The sequence below is a fragment of the Ranitomeya imitator genome, chromosome 1 (genome assembly GCF_032444005.1).
Source record: "Ranitomeya imitator isolate aRanImi1 chromosome 1, aRanImi1.pri, whole genome shotgun sequence".
In the NCBI taxonomy this organism is placed as follows: Eukaryota; Metazoa; Chordata; class Amphibia; order Anura; family Dendrobatidae; genus Ranitomeya; species Ranitomeya imitator.
Genome location: NC_091282.1, coordinates 164,284,430 through 164,310,739, shown reverse-complemented (window position 1 = coordinate 164,310,739; position 26,310 = coordinate 164,284,430). Strand labels below are relative to the sequence as shown.

Genomic DNA, 26,310 nt, shown 5'->3' with positions numbered 1-26,310 from the left:
CTTCTATACAATGTAGCACTGTCAGAGCCAAATTCCCTTCACTGGCCTCTGGTACAATTGCCATGCCAGGCTCCTGATGCCTTCTTTGCCCTGCACCTCCTGAATTCAGTTCTTTATGAATGGCCATCATTTATTCACATTGTTTACTATTTTACTGCTAGAAGAATGAAAAATAAATGAAATATAATGTAATATTAGCAATAATTATATCTATCATGATTGGTACAGAAATAAATAAATACAAACTAGAAAGAGAAAACCTTTCCAGTAAAGTGCACTAAAGGCTGGTTGTTTCCTGCTGAATACACAGAAGGGCTGTGGGAGGGATTGAATGGAGGAATGCCTGGGATTTTGCAGCCTGCTCTGGCTGGCCTGTAGGTGGGTGTGTTTCACAGAGGGAAGCAGTGGGAATGGATCTGTCAGCCCAGTCATACAGCTAATTAGCTCAGCCTACAACAAAGATAAGCAAGCCAGGGAGGAGGACCCCCTGAGGGGCTTTAGATTCTGGCCAATGCCTGATTGGCAGATGTTAAAAGAGAGTTCTCCTTAATCCACTGCATCAATGAACTGCACACACTGAGTGCAGAGATGGGATAATCCAGGCATGAGGACAGGGTACAGTGTATACAGCTGCAAGAAGGCGACCCAGCTATCATGGACAGGACCTTAGACTCCCTACAAATCCTGGTCACCCAGGTGCTGCCACAAAGTGACCCCGGCATGGTGTTCAAAGACTGTAAGTAGGACCTAAAACTTCTCAGACTTCTTGTGGGGACATGGCTGCAGTATAGTGCACTCGCATGGAGGTGCTTATAGGAACTGGCAAACTGATGTGTCAGTCATTTAGGTTTCATGTAATTAGATTTGTTGCTTAGCGGGATACTCGTCATTTTGGTTATTTTCTTAGCACTGCATGAAAAGTACGTATACCCAATTATCACGTAAGCCGCAAGGGTAGAGTCCGCTCCCCTCTGTACCTGTCTGTCACTGTTCGCTCATTCTCTGTCATTTATATTTATGTAACCTCCTCATGTTCAGCACCATGGAATCAATGGTGACCTAAAAAGAAATATGTCATAATCTCAATAGTGTGCAGGTAGGGTGTGCAGAGGTGGAGACAGGCACAGGTGCTCTGAATGCGCTGCACACCGTGTATACGGCCACATGTAGAGCACTATGCGTTTACATCAGTGTTCCCCAACTCCGGTCCTCAAGAGCCACCAACTGGTCATGTTTTCCATCACCTGGACAGGCAAGCATTCAATCACCTGTGCAATACTAAGGAAATCCTGAAAACATGACCTGTTGGTGGCTCTTGAGGACCGGAGTTGGGGAACACTGGTTTACATTATAGAACATGGGATTATAACTATGGTTTTTAATGATTTTATGTTCTTATATCTGCTGTACTAGCATAGGAAGAAGTTATGGACGTCTAGTCCCACCAGCTGCCTGCTCAGACATCCTACATCTGTACAGCTTCTGAAAAACTACAAGGGCCAGCATGCCCTGCCTGCAGGACTCACAGCAATGCTGAGCAAAACCAATCCCAGCACTGTATACATAATCCAGTTGTTTATTTACGTGTCCATAGTGTTATATAGCAATCATTCTAGCTGCGGTTTGTGGTGGTTCGTTGTGTTTCCGAGGGTCTCATATTATAATCATTTTGGACACGGTGTAGACACATTTCTGGCTCCTAGGTTAAAACATGATGTAAATGTCCAGGAAGCAAAGCAGCAAGTTGGGGTTGACAGGTTATGCTGATACTTGTAGTTGAACTGCAACTATACATAGTTAAATTATTGTGTGGTCTAAATTGTGTGCTTTGAACTTGGTGATCATGTAGATGTGAATGGTGTAAATTGGTGGAGATCATGGTTATGCGGGTAATCCGAATTGGTGGAGATCATGTAGATGGGGATGATGAAAATTGGTCAAGAGCATGTGTATGGGAAGGATGGGACTTGGCGGAGTAAGAGGATGATGGGAATTGGTGGAGATCATGTATATGCGGATGATGGGAGTTGGTGGAGATCATGTATAAGAGGATGATAAGACTTGGTGGAGATCATGTATATGCAGATGATGGGAGTTGGTGGAGATCATGTATAAGAGGATGATAAGACTTGGTGGAGATCATGTATAAGGGGATGATGGGAGTTGGTGGAGATCATGTATAAGGGGATGATGGTAGTTGGTGGAGATCATGTATATGGGGATGATGAAAATTGGTCAAGATCATGTGTATGAGAAGGTTGGGACTTGTTAGAGATCATGTATATGCGGATGATGGTAGTTGGTGGAGATCATGTATATGGGGTTGGTAGGACTTGGTGGAGATCATATCTATGCGGATGATAGAGCTTCTCTTCAACCAGTGAAAGATGAAATATTAATTAAAGTATCTTAACTAAGTGAGCCTGTTCTGGTGTTCTCTTGCCCCAGAGCTCAGAGTGGCAGGCGGTCGTTACAGTTTGGAAATGTACGAGTCAGTGGATGTATTGGATCGTGATGATGCACTTGTAGTACGTAACAGCTAGAATTTCCCTTTAGGACAATATTACATTGTAATGCTCTGACTAGAGACATTTTTGCTATGGATAATGACAAAATATCTTTCATGTTTGTGGTTTGTAGACACATGTGCTGAATGCTTTGTCTGGTGGCGGCCACTTCTGGGAAAATCTCTGTACAGTACTGAATATGATGGACCTCAGAATTCATGTAAAGCTGCCTAATGCTGTCCTTTGGGGTAACCATAGATGCAGTGATCTCATTCCGTAATTATATAGATATAGTATAGATATAACATAGTTATTCTATAATTATTATTCCCTGTTATTTTACGAGTTTTTCCTGGAATAATTTTTTCTTACTTCATAGACGTCCACAAATAACAAACATAGCTTTACCTCACCCTCTCGTGCCCCAGCTGTGGCTTTTTACCATTGCCTCTAATATTTAACATCCCAGCAGCTTCTCTGCCAGTGTAAGCGAACAAGCAGCTGAACGGAGTGATAGGTTGCAGCAGTGACCCCATATCAACAACGCTGCCGCCAGTCAGCCAACACCAGAGGCAGCTGTGAAGAGGGAAAACTGCATTTGTTATTTTCACCCTCTGGGAACCAATTAATTAATAAAACAAGTTAAACCCATTTAACTGAGCAATGATTGCATCTCCCAGGATAGTGGGGTTTCTTGTGTAATAAGGTTGATCCTTTTAGGGGGAGTCAGCTGCTTACAGCACTAGATAGGAGACCTGAAAACTTTCTGTCCAATCTGCAAGACCAAGAAGTGTCTCAAAGGCCGTCCCTTCATGTGCATTGCCTCAGGCTCTCGGCCCTGGACGCTCCCCAGTCCATCTCATTTTCTCACCATCCCCTGGTTGGATACTAGAGCCATAACTGCATTGGGGCATTTAGCACAGAGAGTCCAGGGCATTGCACATGAAGAGACTATATTCTGAGAACTTGTTTTTTTTCGGCACATCTTTTTGCTGATGCTAAGAACATACGCAAAAGTATGTTTAAATACCCTTTTAGGTCTCCTGTCTGGAGACCCTGGAAAACATACTCCCTTTAAAGAGGGGTCAGGGAGTCACAGTCAGACAGGGAGGAGAAGACCCCGCGTACAGTGCGGCCCCTGAGCACAGAAACCTAATTAGCAGAAAACTTCAAATATTGATTAAAGAAGAACAACAAAGCAGATTTCTTCACCAGTGGCATCAATGTAATCAGCATTACAGTGCCATTAGAGCCACGTCTGTACTTTACAAAATCATGCTGTTAGGTTCTCTTTAAAAGGTTATTTCTATATATCGGGGGCAGCACGGTGGCTCAGTGGTTAGCACTGCAGCCTTGCAGCACTGGGGTCCTGGGTTCTAATCCCATCGAGGACAACATCTGCAAGGAATCTGTATGTTCTCGCCGTGTTTGCGTGGGTTTCCTCTGGGTACTCCGGTTTCCTCCCACATTCCAAAGACATACTGATAGGGAATCTAGATTGTGAGCCCCATCGGGGACAGCGATGACAATGTGTGCAAACTGGAAAGCGCTGCGGAATATGTTAACGCTATATAAAAATAAAGATTATTTATTATTATCCATTTATGGCATATCTGTAGGTTGTGCCATAAGTGTACAGTAGATGCAGAGCCCACAATAACCTGCCATAATATTCAAGGGATTCAAGCTTCAGGAGGCTAATTTGCATATTCCAGGTGCCTTCTGGGAGAAGCGAAGTCTCCCTAAGCTAGAAGATATGCCATATCCATTTATGGCATATCTGTAGGTTGTGCCATAAGTGTACAGTAGATGCAGAGCCCACAATAACCTGCCATAATATTCAAGGGATTCAAGCTTCAGGAGGCTAATTTGCATATTCCAGGTGCCTTCTGGGAGAAGCGAAGTCTCCCTAAGCTAGAAGATCGTTGGGTACAGCCGGGACCAGCTGCTTCGAAAGCATCACCAAACCAGGGATTCAAGCTTCAGGAGGCTAATTTGCATATTCCAGGTGCCTTCTGGGAGAAGCGAAGTCTCCCTAAGCTAGAAGATCGTTGGGTACAGCCGGGACCAGCTGCTTCGAAAGCATCACCAAACCAGGGATTCAAGCTTCAGGAGGCTAATTTGCATATTCCAGGTGCCTTCTGGGAGAAGCGAAGTCTCCCTAAGCTAGAAGATCGTTGGGTACAGCCGGGACCAGCTGCTTCGAAAGCATCACCAAACCAGGGATTCAAGCTTCAGGAGGCTAATTTGCATATTCCAGGTGCCTTCTGGGAGAAGCGAAGTCTCCCTAAGCTAGAAGATCGTTGGGTACAGCCGGGACCAGCTGCTTCGAAAGCATCACCAAACCAGGGATTCAAGCTTCAGGAGGCTAATTTGCATATTCCAGGTGCCTTCTGGGAGAAGCGAAGTCTCCCTAAGCTAGAAGATCGTTGGGTACAGCCGGGACCAGCTGCTTCGAAAGCATCACCAAACCAGGGATTCAAGCTTCAGGAGGCTAATTTGCATATTCCAGGTGCCTTCTGGGAGAAGCGAAGTCTCCCTAAGCTAGAAGATCGTTGGGTACAGCCGGGACCAGCTGCTTCGAAAGCATCACCAAACCAGGGATTCAAGCTTCAGGAGGCTAATTTGCATATTCCAGGTGCCTTCTGGGAGAAGCGAAGTCTCCCTAAGCTAGAAGATCGTTGGGTACAGCCGGGACCAGCTGCTTCGAAAGCATCACCAAACCAGGGATTCAAGCTTCAGGAGGCTAATTTGCATATTCCAGGTGCCTTCTGGGAGAAGCGAAGTCTCCCTAAGCTAGAAGATCGTTGGGTACAGCCGGGACCAGCTGCTTCGAAAGCATCACCAAACCAGGGATTCAAGCTTCAGGAGGCTAATTTGCATATTCCAGGTGCCTTCTGGGAGAAGCGAAGTCTCCCTAAGCTAGAAGATCGTTGGGTACAGCCGGGACCAGCTGCTTCGAAAGCATCACCAAACCAGGGATTCAAGCTTCAGGAGGCTAATTTGCATATTCCAGGTGCCTTCTGGGAGAAGCGAAGTCTCCCTAAGCTAGAAGATCGTTGGGTACAGCCGGGACCAGCTGCTTCGAAAGCATCACCAAACCGCGCGCCGTAAGGCGCGCGAATTTTTACCTGTAGGACATTATTGCAAGAGAGCTTGGCTGAGTAGATTACACAAGAAGGAAAACACACAGCAAGTCAGCAGGATCTAGGAGCAACATGGCAGATGTGACAACCTACATGGTGAGCTGCAGCATGTGCTACATGTTCACAGATCGACCAGAAGAAGAATCCAATTTCACCTGTCAGAAGTGTAGACTAGTGGCCCTTTTAGAAGAAAAGGTGCGGGGTCTGGAAGAAAGAATAGCAAATTTGAAACTCATCAAAGAGAATGAAGACTTTCTAGACAGAACAGAAGCATCTCTACTGGTCACAGAAGGTGCAAAAAGTGTCAGAGAACCTCCAAAAGCAGATGAGTGGAAGCATGTGACCAAAAGAAGCAAGAAGACCATGGAGAAATCACCAACCACACAACTGAAGAACCGATATCAAATCTTTGTAGAGGATGAAGATGGCACACCTAAGAATGAAGCAATACCAGCAAGCAAAAAAGAAAAGGGCACACAGCAACAAGTGACAGCAAAAAGTACAGCCAAGAAGCAACGAAGAGTGGTGGTGGTGGGAGACTCACTACTGAGAGGCACCGAAGCAGCCATCTGCAGACCGGACATAACTGCAAGAGAAGTATGCTGCCTTCCAGGTGCGATGATCAAGGATGTGACCGATAGGATACCAAAGCTCTTCAGCTCCAAGGACGTCCACCCATTTCTTCTGATACATGTTGGCACCAATGACACGGCAAGGAAGGACCTACCGACAATCTGCAAGGACTTTGAAGAGTTGGGGAAGAAAGTAAAGGAACTGGATGCACAGGTAGTTTTTTCTTCTATCCTTCCAGTAGACGGGCATGGCACCAGGAGATGGAACAGGATCCTTGATGCAAACAACTGGCTAAGACGATGGTGCAGACAACAAGGATTTGGATTCCTGGACCACGGTGTGAATTACTGGTATGATGGACTCCTCGCCAGAGACGGACTACACCTCAACAAACCTGGGAAACACACATTCGCCAGAAGACTCGCTACACTCATCAGGAGGGCGTTAAACTAGAAGAAGAGGGGACGGGAAGAAAAACATTAGACTCGAACAAAGACGACCCAGGAAAACATACTCAGAAGGGAGGTAAGAACATTTCTAAAACAATCCACAGTGAGGAGATTGGAACAAAACAAAATCCTCTAAACTGCATGCTCGCAAACGCCAGAAGCCTGACAAACAAGATGGAAGAACTAGAAGCAGAAATATCTACAGGTAACTTTGACATAGTGGGAATAACCGAGACATGGTTAGATGAAAGCTATGACTGGGCAGTTAACTTACAGGGTTACAGTCTGTTTAGAAAGGATCGTAAAAATCGGAGAGGAGGAGGGGTTTGTCTCTATGTAAAGTCTTGTCTAAAGTCCACTTTAAGGGAGGATATTAGCGAAGGGAATGAGGATGTCGAGTCCATATGGGTTGAAATTCATGGAGGGAAAAATGGTAACAAAATTCTCATTGGGGTCTGTTACAAACCCCCAAATATAACAGAAAGCATGGAAAGTCTACTTCTAAAGCAGATAGATGAAGCTGCAACCCATAATGAGGTCCTGGTTATGGGGGACTTTAACTACCCGGATATTAACTGGGAAACAGAAACCTGTGAAACCCATAAAGGCAACAGGTTTCTGCTAATAACCAAGAAAAATTATCTTTCACAATTGGTGCAGAATCCAACCAGAGGAGCAGCACTTTTAGACCTAATACTATCTAATAGACCTGACAGAATAACAAATCTGCAGGTGGTTGGGCATTTAGGAAATAGCGACCACAATATTGTGCAGTTTCACCTGTCTTTCACTAGGGGGACTTGTCAGGGAGTCACAAAAACATTGAACTTTAGGAAGGCAAAGTTTGAACAGCTTAGAGATGCCCTTAATCTGGTAGACTGGGACAATATCCTCAGAAATGAGAATACAGATAATAAATGGGAAATGTTTAAGAACATCCTAAATAGGCAGTGTAAGCGGTTTATACCTTGTGGGAATAAAAGGACTAGAAATAGGAAAAACCCAATGTGGCTAAACAAAGAAGTAAGACAGGCAATTAACAGTAAAAAGAAAGCATTTGCACTACTAAAGCAGGATGGCACCATTGAAGCTCTAAAAAACTATAGGGAGAAAAATACTTTATCTAAAAAACTAATTAAAGCTGCCAAAAAGGAAACAGAGAAGCACATTGCTAAGGAGAGTAAAACTAATCCCAAACTGTTCTTCAACTATATCAATAGTAAAAGAATAAAAACTGAAAATGTAGGCCCCTTAAAAAATAGTGAGGAAAGAATGGTTGTAGATGACGAGGAAAAAGCTAACATATTAAACACCTTCTTCTCCACGGTATTCACGGTGGAAAATGAAATGCTAGGTGAAATCCCAAGAAACAATGAAAACCCTATATTAAGGGTCACCAATCTAACCCAAGAAGAGGTGCGAAACCGGCTAAATAAGATTAAAATAGATAAATCTCCGGGTCCGGATGGCATACACCCACGAGTACTAAGAGAACTAAGTAATGTAATAGATAAACCCTTATTTCTTATTTTTAGTGACTCTATAGCGACAGGGTCTGTTCCGCAGGACTGGCGCATAGCAAATGTGGTGCCAATATTCAAAAAGGGCTCTAAAAGTGAACCTGGAAATTATAGGCCAGTAAGTCTAACCTCCATTGTTGGTAAAATATTTGAAGGGTTCCTGAGGGATGTTATTCTGGATTATCTCAATGAGAATAACTGTTTAACTCCATATCAGCATGGGTTTATGAGAAATCGCTCCTGTCAAACCAATCTAATCAGTTTTTATGAAGAGGTAAGCTATAGACTGGACCACGGTGAGTCATTGGACGTGGTATATCTCGATTTTTCCAAGCGTTTGATACCGTGCCGCACAAGAGGTTGGTACACAAAATGAGAATGCTTGGTCTGGGGGAAAATGTGTGTAAATGGGTTAGTAACTGGCTTAGTGATAGAAAGCAGAGGGTGGTTATAAATGGTATAGTCTCTAACTGGGTCGCTGTGACCAGTGGGGTACCGCAGGGGTCAGTATTGGGACCTGTTCTCTTCAACATATTCATTAATGATCTGGTAGAAGGTTTACACAGTAAAATATCGATATTTGCAGATGATACAAAACTATGTAAAGCAGTTAATACAAGAGAAGATAGTATTCTGCTACAGATGGATCTGGATAAGTTGGAAACTTGGGCTGAAAGGTGGCAGATGAGGTTTAACAATGATAAATGTAAGGTTATACACATGGGAAGAGGGAATCAATATCACCATTACACACTGAACGGGAAACCACTGGGTAAATCTGACAGGGAGAAGGACTTGGGGATCCTAGTTAATGATAAACTTACCTGGAGCAGCCAGTGCCAGGCAGCAGCTGCCAAGGCAAACAGGATCATGGGGTGCATTAAAAGAGGTCTGGATACACATGATGAGAGCATTATACTGCCTCTGTACAAATCCCTAGTTAGACCGCACATGGAGTACTGTGTCCAGTTTTGGGCACCGGTGCTCAGGAAGGATATAATGGAACTAGAGAGAGTACAAAGGAGGGCAACAAAATTAATAAAGGGGATGGGAGAACTACAATACCCAGATAGATTAGCGAAATTAGGATTATTTAGTCTAGAAAAAAGACGACTGAGGGGCGATCTAATAACCATGTATAAGTATATAAGGGGACAATACAAATATCTCGCTGAGGATCTGTTTATACCAAGGAAGGTGACGGGCACAAGGGGGCATTCTTTGCGTCTGGAGGAGAGAAGGTTTTTCCACCAACATAGAAGAGGATTCTTTACTGTTAGGGCAGTGAGAATCTGGAATTGCTTGCCTGAGGAGGTGGTGATGGCGAACTCAGTCGAGGGGTTCAAGAGAGGCCTGGATGTCTTCCTGGAGCAGAACAATATTGTATCATACAATTATTAGGTTCTGTAGAAGGACGTAGATCTGGGTATTTATTATGATGGAATATAGGCTGAACTGGATGGACAAATGTCTTTTTTCGGCCTTACTAACTATGTTACTATGTTACTATAATATTAAGAACAGGAGCCACGTCATGAATTCAGGTTCTTCCAACCTCTCCTCTGATAATGGGGCTCTGTTCTCAAAATGAAAGAGGGTCTGATTAATAGGGTCTGCGCCTACTGTACATTTATGGCATATCCTGTGGATATGCCATAATTGGATAAAATGGGAATAACCATTGAAGTACTTTTGGCAACCAACAAGTACAGTAGAAACAATATTATTTTAATAACTCTTCTGCCTAATAATCATGTTCTTAAATTGAAGTGATTCCTCACTTAACCCCTTCCCGACCTTTGACGCATACGCTGCGTCATGAAAGTCGGTGCCATTCCGACCCATGACGCAGCATATGCGTCATGGAAAGATCGCGTCCCTGCAGATCAGGTGAAATGGTTAACTCCCATTTCACCCGATCTGCAGGGACAGGGGGAGTGGTAGTTTAGCCCAGGGGGGGTGGCTTCACCCCCTCGTGGCTACGATCGCTCTGATTGGCTGTTGAAAGTGAAACTGCCAATCAGAGCGATTTGTAATATTTCACCTAAAAAAATGGTGAAATATTACAATCCAGCCATGGCCGATGCTGCAATATCATCGGCCATGGCTGGAAACACTAATGTGCACCCACCCCACCCCTCTGATCGCCCCCCCAGCCCCCCGATCTGTGGTCCGCTCCCCTCGGTCCTGTGCTCCGCTCCCCCGTCCTCCTGCCCGCTCCCCCCGTGCTCCAATCAAACCCCCCCGCACTCCGATCCCCCCCGCACAGCGATCACCCCCCCCGCACAGCGATTCCCCCCCCCGCACAGCGATCCCCCACTCCGTGCTCCAATCCACCCCCCCGTGTTCCGATCCACCCCCCCGTGCTCCGACGCCCCCCCCGTGCCCTGATTTCCCCCCCCGTGCCCTGATTTCCCCCCCCTTATACTTACCTGGCTTCCCGGGGACCGTCCGTCTTCTTTCCTGGGCGCCGCCATCTTCCAAAATGGCGGGCGCATGTGCAGTGCGCCTGCCGAATCTGCCGGCCGGCAGATTCGTTCCAGAGTGAATTTTGATCACTGAGATATAACCTATCTCAGTGATCAAAATAAAAAAAAAAGTAAATGACCCCCCCCCCCCATTTGTCACCCCCATAGGTAGGGACAATAAAAAAAATAATTTTTTTTTTTTCCCACTAAGGTTGGGGTAAGAACTAGGGTTAGGGTTAGGGGTAGGGTTAGGGGTAGGGTTAGGGTTAGGGGTAGGGGTAGGGTTAGGGGTAGGGTTAGGGGTAGGGTTTCGGTATGTGCACACGTATTCTGGTCCTCTGCGGATTTTTCCGCTGCGGATTTGATAAATCCGCAGTGCTAAACCGCTGCGGATTTATGGCGGATTTACCGCGTTTTTTCTGTGCATTTCAATGCGGTTTTACAACAGCGATTTTCTATTTGAGCAGTTGTAAAACCGCTGCGGAATCCGCAGAAAGAAGTGACATGCTGCGGAATGTAAACCGCTGTGTTTCCGTGCAGTTTTTCTGCAGCATGTGTACAGCGATTTTTGTTTCCCATAGGTTTGCATTGAACTGTAAACTCATGGGAAACTGCTGCGGATCCGCAGCGTTTTCCGCAGCAAGTGCACAAACCTTTAGAATTAGGCTTTGTGCACACGGTGCGGATTGGCCACTGCGGATCCGCAGCAGAGTTCCATCAGGTTTACAGTACCATGTAAACATATGGAAAGCCAAATCCGCTGTGCCCATGGTGCGGAAAATACCGCGCGGGAACGCTGCGTTGTATTTTCCGCAGCATGTCAATTCTTTGTGCGGATTCCGCAGCGTTTTACACCTGTTCCTCAATAGGAATCCGCAGGTGAAATCCGGACAAAAAACACTGGAAATCCGCGGTAAATCCGCAGGTAAAACGCAGTGCCTTTTACCCGTGGATTTTTCAAAAATGGTGCGGAAAAATCTCACACGAATCCGCAACGTGGGCACATAGCCTTAGGGCTAGGGTTGGGTTGGAATTAGGGTTGTGGTTAGGGTTAGGGGTGTGTTGGGGTTAGGGGTGTGTTGGGGTTAGGGTTGTGATTAGGGTTATGGCTACAGTTGGGATTAGAGTTAGGGGTGTGTTGGGGTTAGTGTTGGAGTTAGAATTGAGGGGTTTCCACTGTTTAGGCACATCAGGGGGTCTCCAAACGCAACATGGCGCCACCATTGATTCCAGCCAATCTTGTATTCAAAAAGTCAAATGGTGCTCCCTCACTTCCGAGCCCCGACGTGTGCCCAAACAGTGGTTTACCCCCACATATGGGGTACCAGCATACTCAGGACAAACTGCGCAACAATTACTGTGGTCCAATTTCTCCTGTTACCCTTGAGAAAATAAAAAATTGCTTGCTAAAACATCATTTTTGAGGAAAGAAAAATGATTTTTTATTTTCACGGCTCTGCGTTGTAAACGTCTGTGAAGCACTTGGGGGTTCAAAGTGCTCACCACATATCTAGATAAGTTCCTTGGGGGGGTCTAGTTTCCAAAATGGGGTCACTTGTGGGGAGCTCCAATGTTTAAGCACACAGGGTCTCTCCAAACGCGACATGGTGTCCGCTAACGATGGAGATAATTTTTCATTCAAATAGTCAAATGGCGCTCCTTCCCTTCCGAGCCTTACCATGTGCCCAAACAGTGGTTTACCCCCACATGTGAGGTATCGGTGTGCTCAGGAGAAATTGCCAAACAAATTTTAGGATCCATTTTATCCTGTTGTCCATGTGAAAATGAAAAAATTGAGGCTAAAAGAATTTTTTTTGTGAAAAAATAGTACTTTTTCATTTTTACGGATCAATTTGTGAAGCAGCTGGGGGTTTAAAGGGCTCACTATGCATCTAGATAAGTTCCTTGGGGCGTCTAGTTTCCAAAATGGGGTCACTTGTGGGGGAGCTCCAATTTTTAGGCACACGGGGGCTCTCCAAACTTGACATGGTGTCCGCTAAAGAGTGCAGCCAATTTTTCATTCAAAAAGTCAAATGGCGCTCCTTCCCTTCCAAGCCCTGCCGTGCGCCCAAACAGTGGTTTACCCCCACATATGAGGTATCAGCGTACTCAGGACAAATTGGACAACAACTTTCGTGGTTCAGTTTCTCCTTTTACCATTGGGAAAATACAAAAATTGTTGCTGAAAAATCATTTTTGTGACTAAAAAGTTAAATGTTCATTTTTTCCTTCCATGTTGCTTCTGCTGCTGTGAAGCACCTGAAGGGTTAATAAACTTCTGGAATGTGGTTTTGTGCACCTTGAGGAGTTCAGTTTTTAGAATGGTGTCACTTTTGGGTATTTTCAGCCATATAGACCCCTCAAACTGACTTCAAATGTGAGGTGGTCCCTAAAAAAAATGGTTTTGTAAATTTCGTTGTAAAAATGAGAAATCGCTGGTCAAATTTTAACCCTTATAACTTCCTAGCAAAAAAAAATTTTGTTTCCAAAATTGTGCTGATGTAAAGTAGACGTGTGGGAAATGTTATTTATTAACTATGTTGTGTCACATACCTCTCTGGTTTAACAGAATAAAAATTCAAAATGTGAAAATTGCGAAATTTTCAAAATTTTCGCCAAATTTCCGTTTTTATCACAAATAAACACAGAATTTATTGACCTAAATTTACCACTAACATGAAGCCCAATATGTCACGAAAAAACAATCTCAGAACCGCTAGGATCCATTGAAGCGTTCCTGAGTTATTACCTCATAAAGGGACACTGGTCAGAATTGCAAAAAACGGCAAGGTCTTTAAGGTCAAAATAGGCTGGGTCATGAAGGGGTTAAGCATCATTTTGGGGTGAACAGTGATAAAGAGAACCTATAATAACATTATGTCTTCCTCCAGGATGTCTTCCTGGAGCAGAACAATATTGTATCATACAATTATTAGGTTCTGTAGAAGGACGTAGATCTGGGTATTTATTATGATGGAATATAGGCTGAACTGGATGGACAAATGTCTTTTTTCGGCCTTACTAACTATGTTACTATGTTACTATATTAATGTGCTCTATGGGCTATGGTGATATAGAGGCATGAGAAAAATCCCTTTCTTAAAGCTGCTCCTTAGAGCTGCCATGAGCCTTAGCAATCACCTGTTATTGCCATGGGATTATGCAGATGCCCACTGAATTCGATAGGTAGCCAATCCTCCAAGGTGAGAGCCATTCTTTGCATATGCTTCTGTCCCAGCTCATATGCAGTCCTTAGAGGGGCAATATTCTAACTACCAGGCACATACTCTAATAAAACAATTAACTGACCACAGATTGTCTGACTGCTGATCTTGACTGAGATTGGCTGGCATGAAAGAGGTTGTCCGGTCCAAACCGAATACACCAAGCGCACGCTCTGTGCACTGCTGGGATTTGCTGGTTTCTGAGCCAGGACCAGAGTGTATGTATGAGTTATACATAAAGTGCCTTGCAAAAGTATTCGGCTCCCTGGAACTTTTCAACCTTTTCCCACATATCATGCTTGAAACATAAAGGTACCAAATGTAAATTATTGATGAAGAATCAACAACAAGTGGAACACAATTGTGAAGTTGAACGAAATTTATTGGTTATTTTAAATTTTTGTGTCAATTCAAAAACTGAAAAGTGGGGCGTGCAATATTATTCACCCCCTTTACTTTCAGTGCAGCAAACTCACTCCAGAAGTTCATTGTGGATCTCTGAATGATCCAATGTTGTCCTACATACCTAATGATGATAAATATAATCCACCTGTGTGTAATCAAGTCTCCGTATAAATGCACCAGCTCTGTGATAGTCTCAGGGTTCTGTTTGAAGCACAGAGAGCATCATGAAGACCAAGGAACACAACAGGCAGGTCCGTGATACTGTTGTAGAGAAGTTTAAAGCCGGAGTTGGATACAAAATGATTTCCAAAACTTTAAACATCCCAAGGAGCACTGTGCAAGCGATCATATTGAAATGGAAGGAGCATTATACCACTTCAAATCTACCAAGACCCGGCCGTCCCTCTAAACTTTCATACCAAACAAGGAGAAGACTGATCAGAGATGCAGCCAAGAGGCCCATGATCACTCTGGATGAACTGCAGAGATCTACAGCTGAGGTGGAACAGTCTGTCCATAGGAAAACAATCAGTATTTCAGTTAAATGATGGTAGACAGCATATGTGTCATATATTTGTGCTACACCTATCCACTATATTTAATCTCCACAAGGAGGCGATGAAGGTTTTCTTGCAATCTAATAGCAGACATACTAAAACCTCTTATGCACCCAAAACTGTGCAAAAAATATAGAGTTTCATGTGGATGGTCCTCTCAACAAAAAATAAAAAGTATGAAGAATGATAAAAACATGAACAATACACAATGACACATAGAATATCTAAAGGTTTATTTCCAAAATAGCAAGTTATCCCCTATCATGGAGTTAGAGAATTACTTGCTGACCTCTGTGGGTCAGACAACTGGGACATCTTGCGATCCTGAGAACTGGGCAATATAGGACCCTATCTTGAATGGAGTGGAAATGTGCATTCTTGATCTCCGCTCCATTAATTATCTATGGGTCTGTGAGAGAAAGCAGACTATGGTGTTATTTTATACAATTTTTCATCAACGGGGTTGACCGGTAGAAGAAAACTGTTTCATTAAATGTGAAATATATACTATTTTTGAACATCCTATATTTTTTGTATCTGCAGCCATGTGTGCCGCATCCTCTCTCCTCCCCCCGGCAGCTCCACTTCTACCTTCTCTTCAGCACATAAAGGGAGCTTTCCAGTCCTCGCCCGCACATGACCAGTGATGGTTAGCTAAGCCAGTCTCTTCTCTGTCATGGCTGACAGAGAGACATAGAAGGGAGCTGGCATAGCTAATGAACGGGCTTTACAGTCTGCCCCTCAATATATTGTACTGACATGCAGGGAGGAAACTTTCCTTCTATCTCCCTTTCAGTCTCTGCATGGAGGATGTATAGTTATATGTCACCTGTAAGCTGAATATCCAAATAATATACTGTGGTGGTCTTCCACCTGTGACTTCCCAGGATACCCTATTAAGAGTTTGTACTTCATGCTTTGAGCATTGGTTTCCTAACAGCTGGAGTACTGTAGTCTTCTCTGCCCCTAGCATGGCCTCCCTGTCTTCAGTACTTAGTAAGGTCTTCCCAATTATTCTACCCAGGTTGGCTAACTTGTTTTATTCCAAACAATGTCAACATTTAGTTTTATTGGGAACAGAAGTGTAGAGAAGGGTAAGCAAGTGACACGTGGTCTTTACAGGGAAAACCCAAGCAAAAGAAAGAGGCCCAGTATGGGTAAACATTGATGACAGCCTCACAGTGGATTACATAGACTATGTTATAATTATTATTATTATTGTTATTATTTATTATTATAGCGCCATTTATTCCATGGCGCTTTACATGTGAGGAGGGGTATACATAAAAACAGGTACAATAATCTTGAACAATACAAGTCACAACTGGTACAGGAGGAGAGAGGACCCTACCCGCTAGGGCTCACAATCTACAAGGGATGGGTGAGGATACAGTAGGTGAGGATAGAGCTGGTCGTGCAGTGGTTTGGTCGATCGGTGGTTACTGCAGGTTGTAGACTTGCCGGAAGATGTGACTCTTCAGGTTCTTTTTGAAGGTTTTGATGGTAGGTGAGAGTCTGATATGTTGTGGTAGAGAGTTCCAGAGTAGGGGTGATGCGCGAGAGAAATCTTGTATGCGATTGTGAGAAGAGGAGATAATAGGGGAGTAGAGAAGGAGATCTTGTGAGGATCGGAGCTTGCGTGCAGGAAAGTACCTGGAGACGAGGTCACAGATGTATGGAGGAGACAGGTTGTGGATGGCTTTGTATGTCATGGTTAGGCTTTTGTACTGGAGTCTCTGGGTAATGGGGAGCCATTGAAGGGATTGACAGAGGGGAGAGGCTGGGGAATAGCGGGGGGACAGGTGGATTAGTCGGGCAGCTGAGTCTAGAATAGATTGGAGGGTTGCGAGAGTGTTAGAAGGGAGGCCACAGAGCAGGAGGTTACAGTAGTCGAGGCGGGAGATGATGAGGGCATGGACTAGGGCTTTTGCAGATTCTTGGTTTAGGAATATACGGATCCGTGAAATATTTTTGAGTTGAAGGCGGCAGGAAGTGGAAAAGGGCTTGGATATGTGGTTTGAAGGAGAGATCAGTATCAAGGATTACCCTGAGACAGCGAGCTTGTGGGACTGGGGAGAGTGGGCAGCTGTTTACTTTAATGGATAGGTTCGTTGGGGGGGTTGCGAGAGATGGGGGAAAGACAATGAATTCTGTTTTGTCCATGTTAAGTTTTAGAAATCTAGCGGAGAAGAAGGATGAAATAGCAGATAGACATTGAGGGATTCTGGTTAGTAGGGTGGTGATATCTGGTCCAGAGATGTAGATCTTTGTGTCATCAGCATAGAGATGATACTGAAAACTGTCAGATTCTATGAGCTGTCCCAGGCCAAAAGTGTAAATGGAGAAGAGCAGGGACCCTAGAACTGAACATTGTGGGACTCCGACATATTGTGGGCGAGGTGAGGAGGTGGTGTGTGAATGAAAGACGCTGAATGTTCGGTCAGTTAGGTATGACGAAATCCAGGATAGGGCCAAGTCTGTGATGCCAAGGGATGAGAGGGTCTGTAGTAATAGGGAATTGTCCACTGTGTCAAAGGCAGAGGACAGGTCCAGGAGGAGGAGGATAGAGTAGTGTCGCTTGCTCTTGGCGGTTAATAGATCATTGGTGACCTTAGTTAAGGCAGTTTCAGTGGAGTGGTGTGACCGGAAGCCTGATTGTAAACAGTCGAAAAGGGAGCAGGAAGATAGATGGGAGGACAGTTCAAGATGAACGTGTTGTTCCAGTAGTTTTGAGGTATACGGGAGAAGTGATATAGAGCGATTGCTAGATACAGAGGATGGTCAAGAGAGGGCTTTTTGAGGATAGGTGTGATTGAGGCATGTTTAAAGCTTGAGGGGAAATCACCAGTTGTTAGTGATAGGTTGAAGAGATGGGTTAGAGTTGGGATGAAGACTGTGGCGAGGTTTGGGATGAAGTGGGAAGGGATCGGGTCAAGTGCACAGGTGGTGAGATGCGTTCTTGAGAGTAGAGTGGAGAGTCGATCTTCTGTAATGGTGGAGAAGTTGGTTTTGGAGGTGGAGCGCTGGGTAGTTGGGAGGAAGGGCTCTGGGGGTTGTCGACTAAAACTATCTCTGATGTTCTCAATTTTCTGCTTGAAAAATGAGGCAAAGTCTTCAGCTGAGATGAGTGGGGAGGGAGGAGGTGCTGGGGGACGGAGGAGAGAGTTGAAGATGTTGAATAACTGTTTAGGGTTGTGAGACAGGGAGGATATGAGAGATGAGAAGTAGGTTTGTTTAGCTGTGGCGAGTGTGGTCTTGAAAGTAGTGAGGGACTGTTTGAATGTGATAAAGTGCTCATTGGAGTGGGATCTTTTCCATCTCTGCTCTGCAGCCCTGGAAGCTCGCCTCAGTTCTTTGGTCAGGCTGGTGTGCCAGGGCTGTCTGTTGATTTTGCGAGCTTTGGTGTGTGTGAGAGGGGCAAGAGATTCCAAAGCTACAGCTATTGTGGTGTTATATAGAGCGGCAGCGTCATCCGCATTGTGTAGGGAACTTATGTCTGTGAGAAGGAGGAGGGATTCAGAGAGTGAATGTAGATCAAGGTGTTTAAGATTTCTGCGAGGGTGTGCAAGTTTGTGGGGTGGGGATTGTAGACAAGAAATGGAGAGGGAAGAGAATGTGAGTAGATTGTGGTCAGAAAGAGGAAGAGGTGAGTTAGAGAGGTTAGATAGGGAGCAGAGGTGGGTGAAGATGAGGTCCAATGTGTGACCATAATAATAATTTTTATTTATATAGCGCCAACATATTCCGCAGCACTTTACAATTAAGCGGGGACATGCACAGACAATAAGTTCAGTACAAGTTAAGACAATTTAAACAGTGACATTAGGGGTGAGGTCCCTGCTCGCAAGCTTACAATATATAAGGAAATGGGGGGACACAATAGGTGAAAAGTGCTTGTTTTTTCAGGTCTGGCAGTTATAATAAATAGGGATTTTCATATAAAGCTGCATAATCCGGTCATCAGCCCGTGTGTTTAAGTGCAATAGTCAAGTATCAAGTGCAGTTATCATGTGCATGGAGGGTGTGGAGACAGATGAATAGTAGGGTGCAGATTCAGAATAATATTTGGAAGGAGGGAACAGGGCAAAGTTAGTTTACTGAGTAGTTGATGTGGTAGGATTGTTTGAAGAGATGGGTTTTTAAAGCGCGCTTGAATAGGTCGGGGCTAGGTATCAGTCTGATCGTCTGGGGAAGTGCATTCCAGAGAGCTGGCGCAGCACGAGAGAAGACCATCTTTGTGAGTGGCTGCAGAAGACCATTGAGTGAGGCCGAAGGAGGAAGTGAGAGATAGAGGTTTAGTGGCATCTGAGAGGGGAAGTGTCAATGGGGATGTTGAAGTCTTGTCACAAATAAATAGCTGTTCTTTATAGAAGTGATCCTTAAATCGGTGGTCTTATGGGGAACTGTTAGTGTATGACATATTGCTGCATATTTAAATGCACAATTTCTGTTTATTTGCTGGATCCATCATAGTGGAAAATGGAATCTAACATTTGGCAACATCTAAGCATTGGATTTCACCAAATAGAAATCAATCCTGGACGCCAATATTCCACCGTCAGTAAAGAAGCTGGCTCAGAAAAGTTGTGGGATATTGCAGCAAGTCAATGATCCAAAATATATACTGCTCAAAAAGATAAAGGGAACACTTAAACGACAGAATATAACAACTCCAAGTAAATCAAACTTCTGTGAAATCAAGCTGTCCACTTAGGAAGCAACACTGTTTGACAATCAATTTCACATGCTGTTGTGCAAATGGAATAGACAACAGATGGAAATTATTGGCAATTATCAAGACATACTCAATAAAGGAGTGGTTCTGCAGGTGGGGACCACAGACAACATCTCAGTACCAATGCTTTCTGGCTGATGTTTTGGTCACTTTTGAATGTTTGTTGTGCTTTCACACTCGTGGTAGCATGAGACGGACTCTACAACCCACATAAGTGGCTCAGGTAGTGCAGCTCATCCAGGATGGCACATCAATGCGAGCTGTGGCAAGGTTTGCTGTGTCTGTCGACTTAGTGTCCAGAGGCTGGAGGCGCTACCAGGAGACAGGCCAGTACACCAGGAGACATGGAGGGGGCCGTAGGAGGGCAACAACCCAGCAGCAGGACCGCTACCTCAGCCTTTGTGCAAGGAGGAACAGGAGGAGCACTGCCAGGGCCCTGCAAAATGACCTCCAGCAGGCCACAAATGTGCATATGTCTGCTCAAACTGTTAGAAACCGACTCCATGAGGATGTTCTGAGTGCCCGATGTCCACAGATGGGGTTTGTGCTCACAGCCCAACACCATGCAGGACGCTTGGCATTTTCCACAGAACAACAGGATTGGAAAATTCACCACTGCCACCCTGTGCTCTTCAAAGATGAAAGCAGGTTCACACTGAGCACATGTGACAGACGTGATAGAGTCTGGAGACGCTGTGGAGAGCATTCTGCTGCCTGCAACATCCATCAGCATGACCGGTTTGGCAGTGAGTCAGTAATGGTGTGGAGTGGCATTTTTTTGGAGGGCCGCACAGCCCTCAAAGGGCTCGCGAGAGGTAGCCTGACTGCCATTAGGTACCGAGATGAGATCCTCAGACCCCTTGTGAGACCATATGATGGTGCAGTTGGCCCTGGGTTCCTCCTAATGAAGGACAATGCCAGACCTCATGTGGCTGGAGTGTGTCAGCAGTTCCTGCAAGATGAAGGCATTGAAGCTATGGACTGTCCCGCCCATTCCCCAGACCTGAATCCAATTGAACACATCTGGGACATCATGTCTCGCACGCACCATCCACCAGTGTCACATTGCACCACAGACTGTCCAGGAGTTGGCATTTGCTTTAGTCCAGTTCTAGGAGGAGATCCCTCAGGAGATCATCCGTCACCTCATCAGGAGAATGCCCAGGCATTGTATGGAGGTCATACAGGCACGTGGAGTCCGCACACACTACTGAGTATCATTTCCTTGTCTTGAGGCATTTCCACTGAAGTTGGTTCAGCCTGTAACTTCATTTTCCACTTTCATTTTGAGCATCATTCCAACTCCAGACCTCTGTGGGATATTAGTTGTGATTTACATTGATAATTTTTAGGTTTTATTGTTCTCAACACATTCCACTATGTAATGAATAAAGATTTACAACTGAAATATTTCATTCAGTGATATCTAGGATGTGGAATTTTAGTGTTCCCTTTATTTTTTTGAGCAGTGTACTTTGAAATCCACTATGAACTACTTTGAAAAAAAAAGATTAAGGTTCTGGAATGATCGTCACAATTCTTAAACTTGAATGTTATTGAGAGGCTGTGAGTAGATCTTATATTTGTTTTATATGGAGGATGACCAAAGAATATTTCTGAGGAAAAGAATAAAATATTCCTACAGCACGAATACAGATAGATATCTAGATAGATATCTAGAAGGCCTCATGACCATGATTTGCAGTGGGGGAAATAAGTATTTGAGCCCTTGCTGATTTTGTTTCCCCACTCACAAAGACATGAACAGTCTAAAAATTTAAAGGTAGGTTAATTTTAACAGTGAGAGATAGAATATCAAAAATAAAATCCAGAAAATCACATTCTAAAAATTATATACCGTATATACTCGAGTATAAGCCGACCCCCCTAATTTTGCCACAAAAAAACTGGGAAAACTTATTGACTCGAGTATAAGCCTAGGGTGGAAATGTAGCATTTACCGGTGAATTTCAAAAATAAAAATAGATCATTATTTCCCCATAGCTGTGCCATATAGTGCTCTGCACCGTTCATATTGCCCCATAGATGCTGCACAGATGCCCCATATAGTGCTGTGTGCCGTTCATACTGCCCCATAGATGCTGCACAGATGCCCCATATAGTGCTGTGTGCCGTTCATACTGCCCCCATATAGTGCTGTGTGCCGTTCATACTGCCCCCATAGATGCTGCACAGATGCCCCATATAGTGCTGTGTGCCGTTCATACTGCCCCCATATAGTGCTGTGTGCCGTTCATACTGCCCCCATATAGTGCTGTGTGCCGTTCATACTGCCCCATAGATGCTGCACAGATGCCCCATATAGTGCTGTGTGCCGTTCATACTGCCCCCATATAGTGCTGTGTGCCGTTCATACTGCCCCCATATAGTGCTGTGTGCCGTTCATACTGCCCCCATATAGTGCTGTGTGCCGTTCATACTGCCCCCATATAGTGCTGTGTGCCGTTCATACTGCCCCCATAGATGCTGCACAGATGCCCCATATAGTGCTGTGTGCCGTTCATACTGCCCCCATATAGTGCTGTGTGCCGTTCATACTGCCCCCATATAGTGCTGTGTGCCGTTCATACTGCCCCATAGATGCTGCACAGATGCCCCATATAGTGCTGTGTGCCGTTCATACTGCCCCCATATAGTGCTGTGTGCCGTTCATACTGCCCCCATAGATGCTGCACAGATGCCTCATATAGTGCTGTGTGCCGTTCATACTGCCCCCATATAGTGCTGTGTGCCGTTCATACTGCCCCCATATAGTGCTGTGTGCCATTCATACTGCCCCCATAGATGCTGCACAGATGCCTCATATAGTGCTGTGTGCCGTTCATACTGCCCCCATATAGTGCTGTGTGCCGTTCATACTGCCCCCATATAGTGCTGTGTGCCGTTCATACTGCCCCCATATAGTGCTGTGTGCCGTTCATACTGCCCCCATATAGTGCTGTGTGCCGTTCATACTGCCCCCATATAGTGCTGTGTGCCGTTCATACTGCCCCCATATAGTGCTGTGTGCCGTTCATACTGCCCCCATATAGTGCTGTGTGCCGTTCATACTGCCCCCATATAGTGCTGTGTGCCGTTCATACTGCCCCCATATAGTGATGTGTGCCGTTCATACTGCCCCCATATAGTGCTGTGTGCCGTTCATACTGCCCCCATATAGTGCTGTGTGCCGTTCATACTGCCCCCATATAGTGCTGTGTGCCGTTCATACTGCCCCCATAGATGCTGCACATAAATCTGTGCTGCCGCTGCTGCAATAAAAAAAAAAAACCACATACTCACCTCCCTTGATTGCAGCTCCCAGCGTCCGGTCCCGGCGCCTCCATCTTCCCGGCGTCTCTGCTCTGACTGATCAGGCAGAGGGCGCCGCGCACACTATATGCGTCATCGCGCCCTCTGCCTGAACAGTCAGAGCGCAGACGCCGGGAAGATGGAGGCGCCGGGAAGATGGAGCGACGCCCGGCGGCTGGAACGCGGACAGGTGAATATAACATACTTACCTAGTCCCAGCGATCCTCGCGCTGTCCCTGCCTTCCTCCCCGTCTTCTGTGCTGCAGCATCTTCCTGTCAGCGGTCACCGGCACCGCTGATTAGAGAAATGAATAGGCGGCTCCGCCCCTATGGGAGGTGGAGCCGCTTATTCATATCTCTAATGAGCGGTCCCACGTGACCGCTGAAGAGGGGAAGATGCTGCAGCACAGAAGACGGGGAGGAAGGCAGGGACAGCGCGAGGATCGCTGGGACTAGGTAAGTATACCTCAGCGCCCTCACCCCCTCACCTGCCGACCCCACCGCTACCGTGACTCGAGTATAAGCCGAGGGGGGCACTTTCAGCCCAAAAATTTGGGCTGAAAATCTCGGCTTATACTCGAGTATATACGGTAAATGTATTTGCATTTTGCAGTGAGAAATAAATATTTAATCCCCTACCAACCATTAAGAGTTCTGGTTCAGTTGGACGCTCCTAATTAAATTTATATAATTTATACAATGTGATTTTCTGGATTTTATTTTTGATATTCTATCTCTCAATGCTAAAATTAACCTACCCTTACAATTATAGACTGTTCATGTCTTTGTCAGTGGGCAAACTTACAAAATCAGCAATGGATCAAATACGTATTTCTCCTACTGTATGTCTGTATTTTTCATTGATAGAACACACCCCCACTAAAGTCTATGGGGGCGATTCATTAAAGCCTTTTTTGCTAGATTTGTGGCAAATAAAAGTTTGAAAAGTAAATTTTTTGGCGCAATGCAAGGTTGTCTAAAAATTGCAACTGCTGGTCTTTACCTGCCATTTTTGCTCCAGTTCGACCAAGACGAAGGTGAGATGATGTGTAGCGACCCCCATTTATCAAACTTGCGAAGAGCGGCAACGATCTATTCCACAAATCTTACTCTAGCAGAGACTGGCATAAGATTTGTGATGAGATGCATAGCGGTGCACACCACTACACACCTTGCCTGATTCATTAATGAATCAGGAGCGTCTGCTCCAAAACGCCCCCTCACCTTTAGCATGGCCTCCTTCTCTTCAGAGAGATATCGGTCTTGAAGAATTATTCCCTAGGGGACTGTGAAAATCATTTTGCTATTTATTTACTTGTATTTTCATATGTGAAAATCACTGAAGAACCTCATATGGTAAAAATTGACACTGACCAAACAATGATGACGCTCAAAAACATAGATAAAACGCAAATTGTGTATGTGAAAAATCACACACATCTGAATTATCCCTTGAAGAAAACCGTTTGGAGGCTGTAACTTCTGCCAAAGTTGCAAAGTCAAAATCCTCTTATAATGTACTGACATAAAAAGTGGTCCCTGATAAACCTGCTGTTGGCCACAACAACCCAATCTATTGATCTCTACATAGACAGTAAGGTCACGTGCACACATTGAGTATTTGGTGAGTTTTTTACCTCAGTATTTGTAAGATAAAACCAGGAGTGGAACAGTCAGAGGAAAAGTATAGAAACATGTCACCACTTTTGTATTTATCACCCAGTCCTGATACTGGGTTACAAATACTGAGGTAAAAAGTCAAATACTGAACGTGTGAACGTGGCCCATTTATGATCACTAGGGTTGAGCGACCTTGACCTTTTTAGAGTCGAGTCGTGTTTCGCGAAACCCGACTATCTTAGAAGTCGAGTCGAGTGGAATCGGCCAATTATGGCGAAAAGTCGGGTATCGCCCGAAACACGAAACCCAATGCAAGTCAATGGGGGAGCATAGTCGGCAGTGAGTGGAGGCCAGGAAAACACCTACACTGCCCATTTTAATGGCAAAAACATCCATTCTTGTTACAGAAGCTTGTCAATCATAATTTAGCTTATAATAATTGGAAGGCATTTGAAATTGGGGGTCATTTGGCTAAAGTTGTGGGGGGTAGGGCTGGTTCAAGAAATTAGTGGGCGCAGTAAATCTGGACCACGTCACGGCAGTGGAGCAGGGAGAGGTAAGTATTTCAACTTTACAAGTGCTGTGATCCTGAGCAAGCAGGGGGGGCCCACTCGTTGGCATTGGCACTGGCACAGGGCTCCTCAAAGTACAGCGCTGTGTTTGCACAGCGGGGGCGCCTCCCACCGGCAGCAACACTTTTGCGTACTATGAGAGGCCCTGTGCCAGTGACGTCGCCAACTAGTATTCCTCCCCCCACCTGATGAAGGAACCTGCACTTTCATCTGCACCTTCCTCTTTGTCCCCGTGTAAGGTGGTATGGTATTCGGGAAGAGGAACCTGACTTTCAGCAGGGTCACAATCTTGCTATGTAGCGTGCACGGGGAATTTTGCGTTATGGGTCAATGTACCAGCAGACTCATCTATCACTGGCTGGGCAATGGGCAGGATGAGGAGGAAACACAGATATAGGCCCAAAGAATAAAGTTGGCTAAATGCAGTTCAAAATTGGTAACACAGGACTAACCAGGGGGCATTGCAGTGGAGGACAACTGGAATGAGAGGCTGACACAGAGAGTAGGCCCAAATCAGTAAGTAGTCGAAATGCAGTTCAAAATTGGCAACCGTAGTAAACAGGCGGCACAGCTTTGTTCAGTGGAGGAGAACAGCAAGGAGTGGCAGACACCGATAGTAGGCCCCAACCCAACTAGTAGGCCAAATGCAGTCTAACATTAACAACTACTTAACGAGAGCCTGAAAATGGAATTTCAGGACAGGAAACCAGGAGAACAGCAAGGAGTGGCAGACACCGATAGTAGGCCCCAAACCAACTAGTACGCCAAATGCAGTTGTTCCATTTAACCACAATTTAATGAGAGCCTGAAGATAGAAGTTCAGGAAAGGCAACCTGGAGAACACCTTGGAGTGTAACACACCATCTCTCTACACCCCATACCCAATTTGTAGGCCTAATGCAGTGTAGTTTTCAACAACTACTAAACGAGAGTCGGAAGATCGAAGCAATGTGGACGAAACCTGGGGAACACCTTGGAGTGTAACACACCGTCTCTCTACACCCCATACCCAATTTGTAGGCCTAATGCAGTGTAGTTTCCAACAACTACTAAACGAGAGCATGAAGATCGAAGCAATGGAGAGGAAACCTGGGGAACACCTTGGAGTGGAAGACACCATCTCTCTACACTCCATACCCAATTTGTAGGCCTAATGCAGTGTAGTTTCCAACAACTACTAAACGAGAGCATTAAGATCGAAGCAATGGCGAGGAAACCTGGG

General features: G+C 45.1%; 1 protein-coding gene across 2 annotated transcripts in view; it reads left to right on the top strand.

Moving 5' to 3' along the window:
- The first annotated feature begins 376 nt into the window (after positions 1-376).
- Positions 377-26,310, top strand: part of LIX1 (limb and CNS expressed 1) — a 285,142-nt gene continuing 259,208 nt past the window's right edge. Inside the window, exon 1 of one of the 2 annotated variants that reach the window (XR_011318406.1) lies at positions 377-736. Coding sequence is in view for 1 of the 2 variants with exons in the window: in XM_069752093.1 (XP_069608194.1) it covers positions 655-736 (82 nt within the window). In the remaining variant the exon portion in view is untranslated. The remainder of the gene's footprint in view (positions 737-26,310) is intronic. The other variant, XM_069752093.1, reaches the window with a different exon arrangement.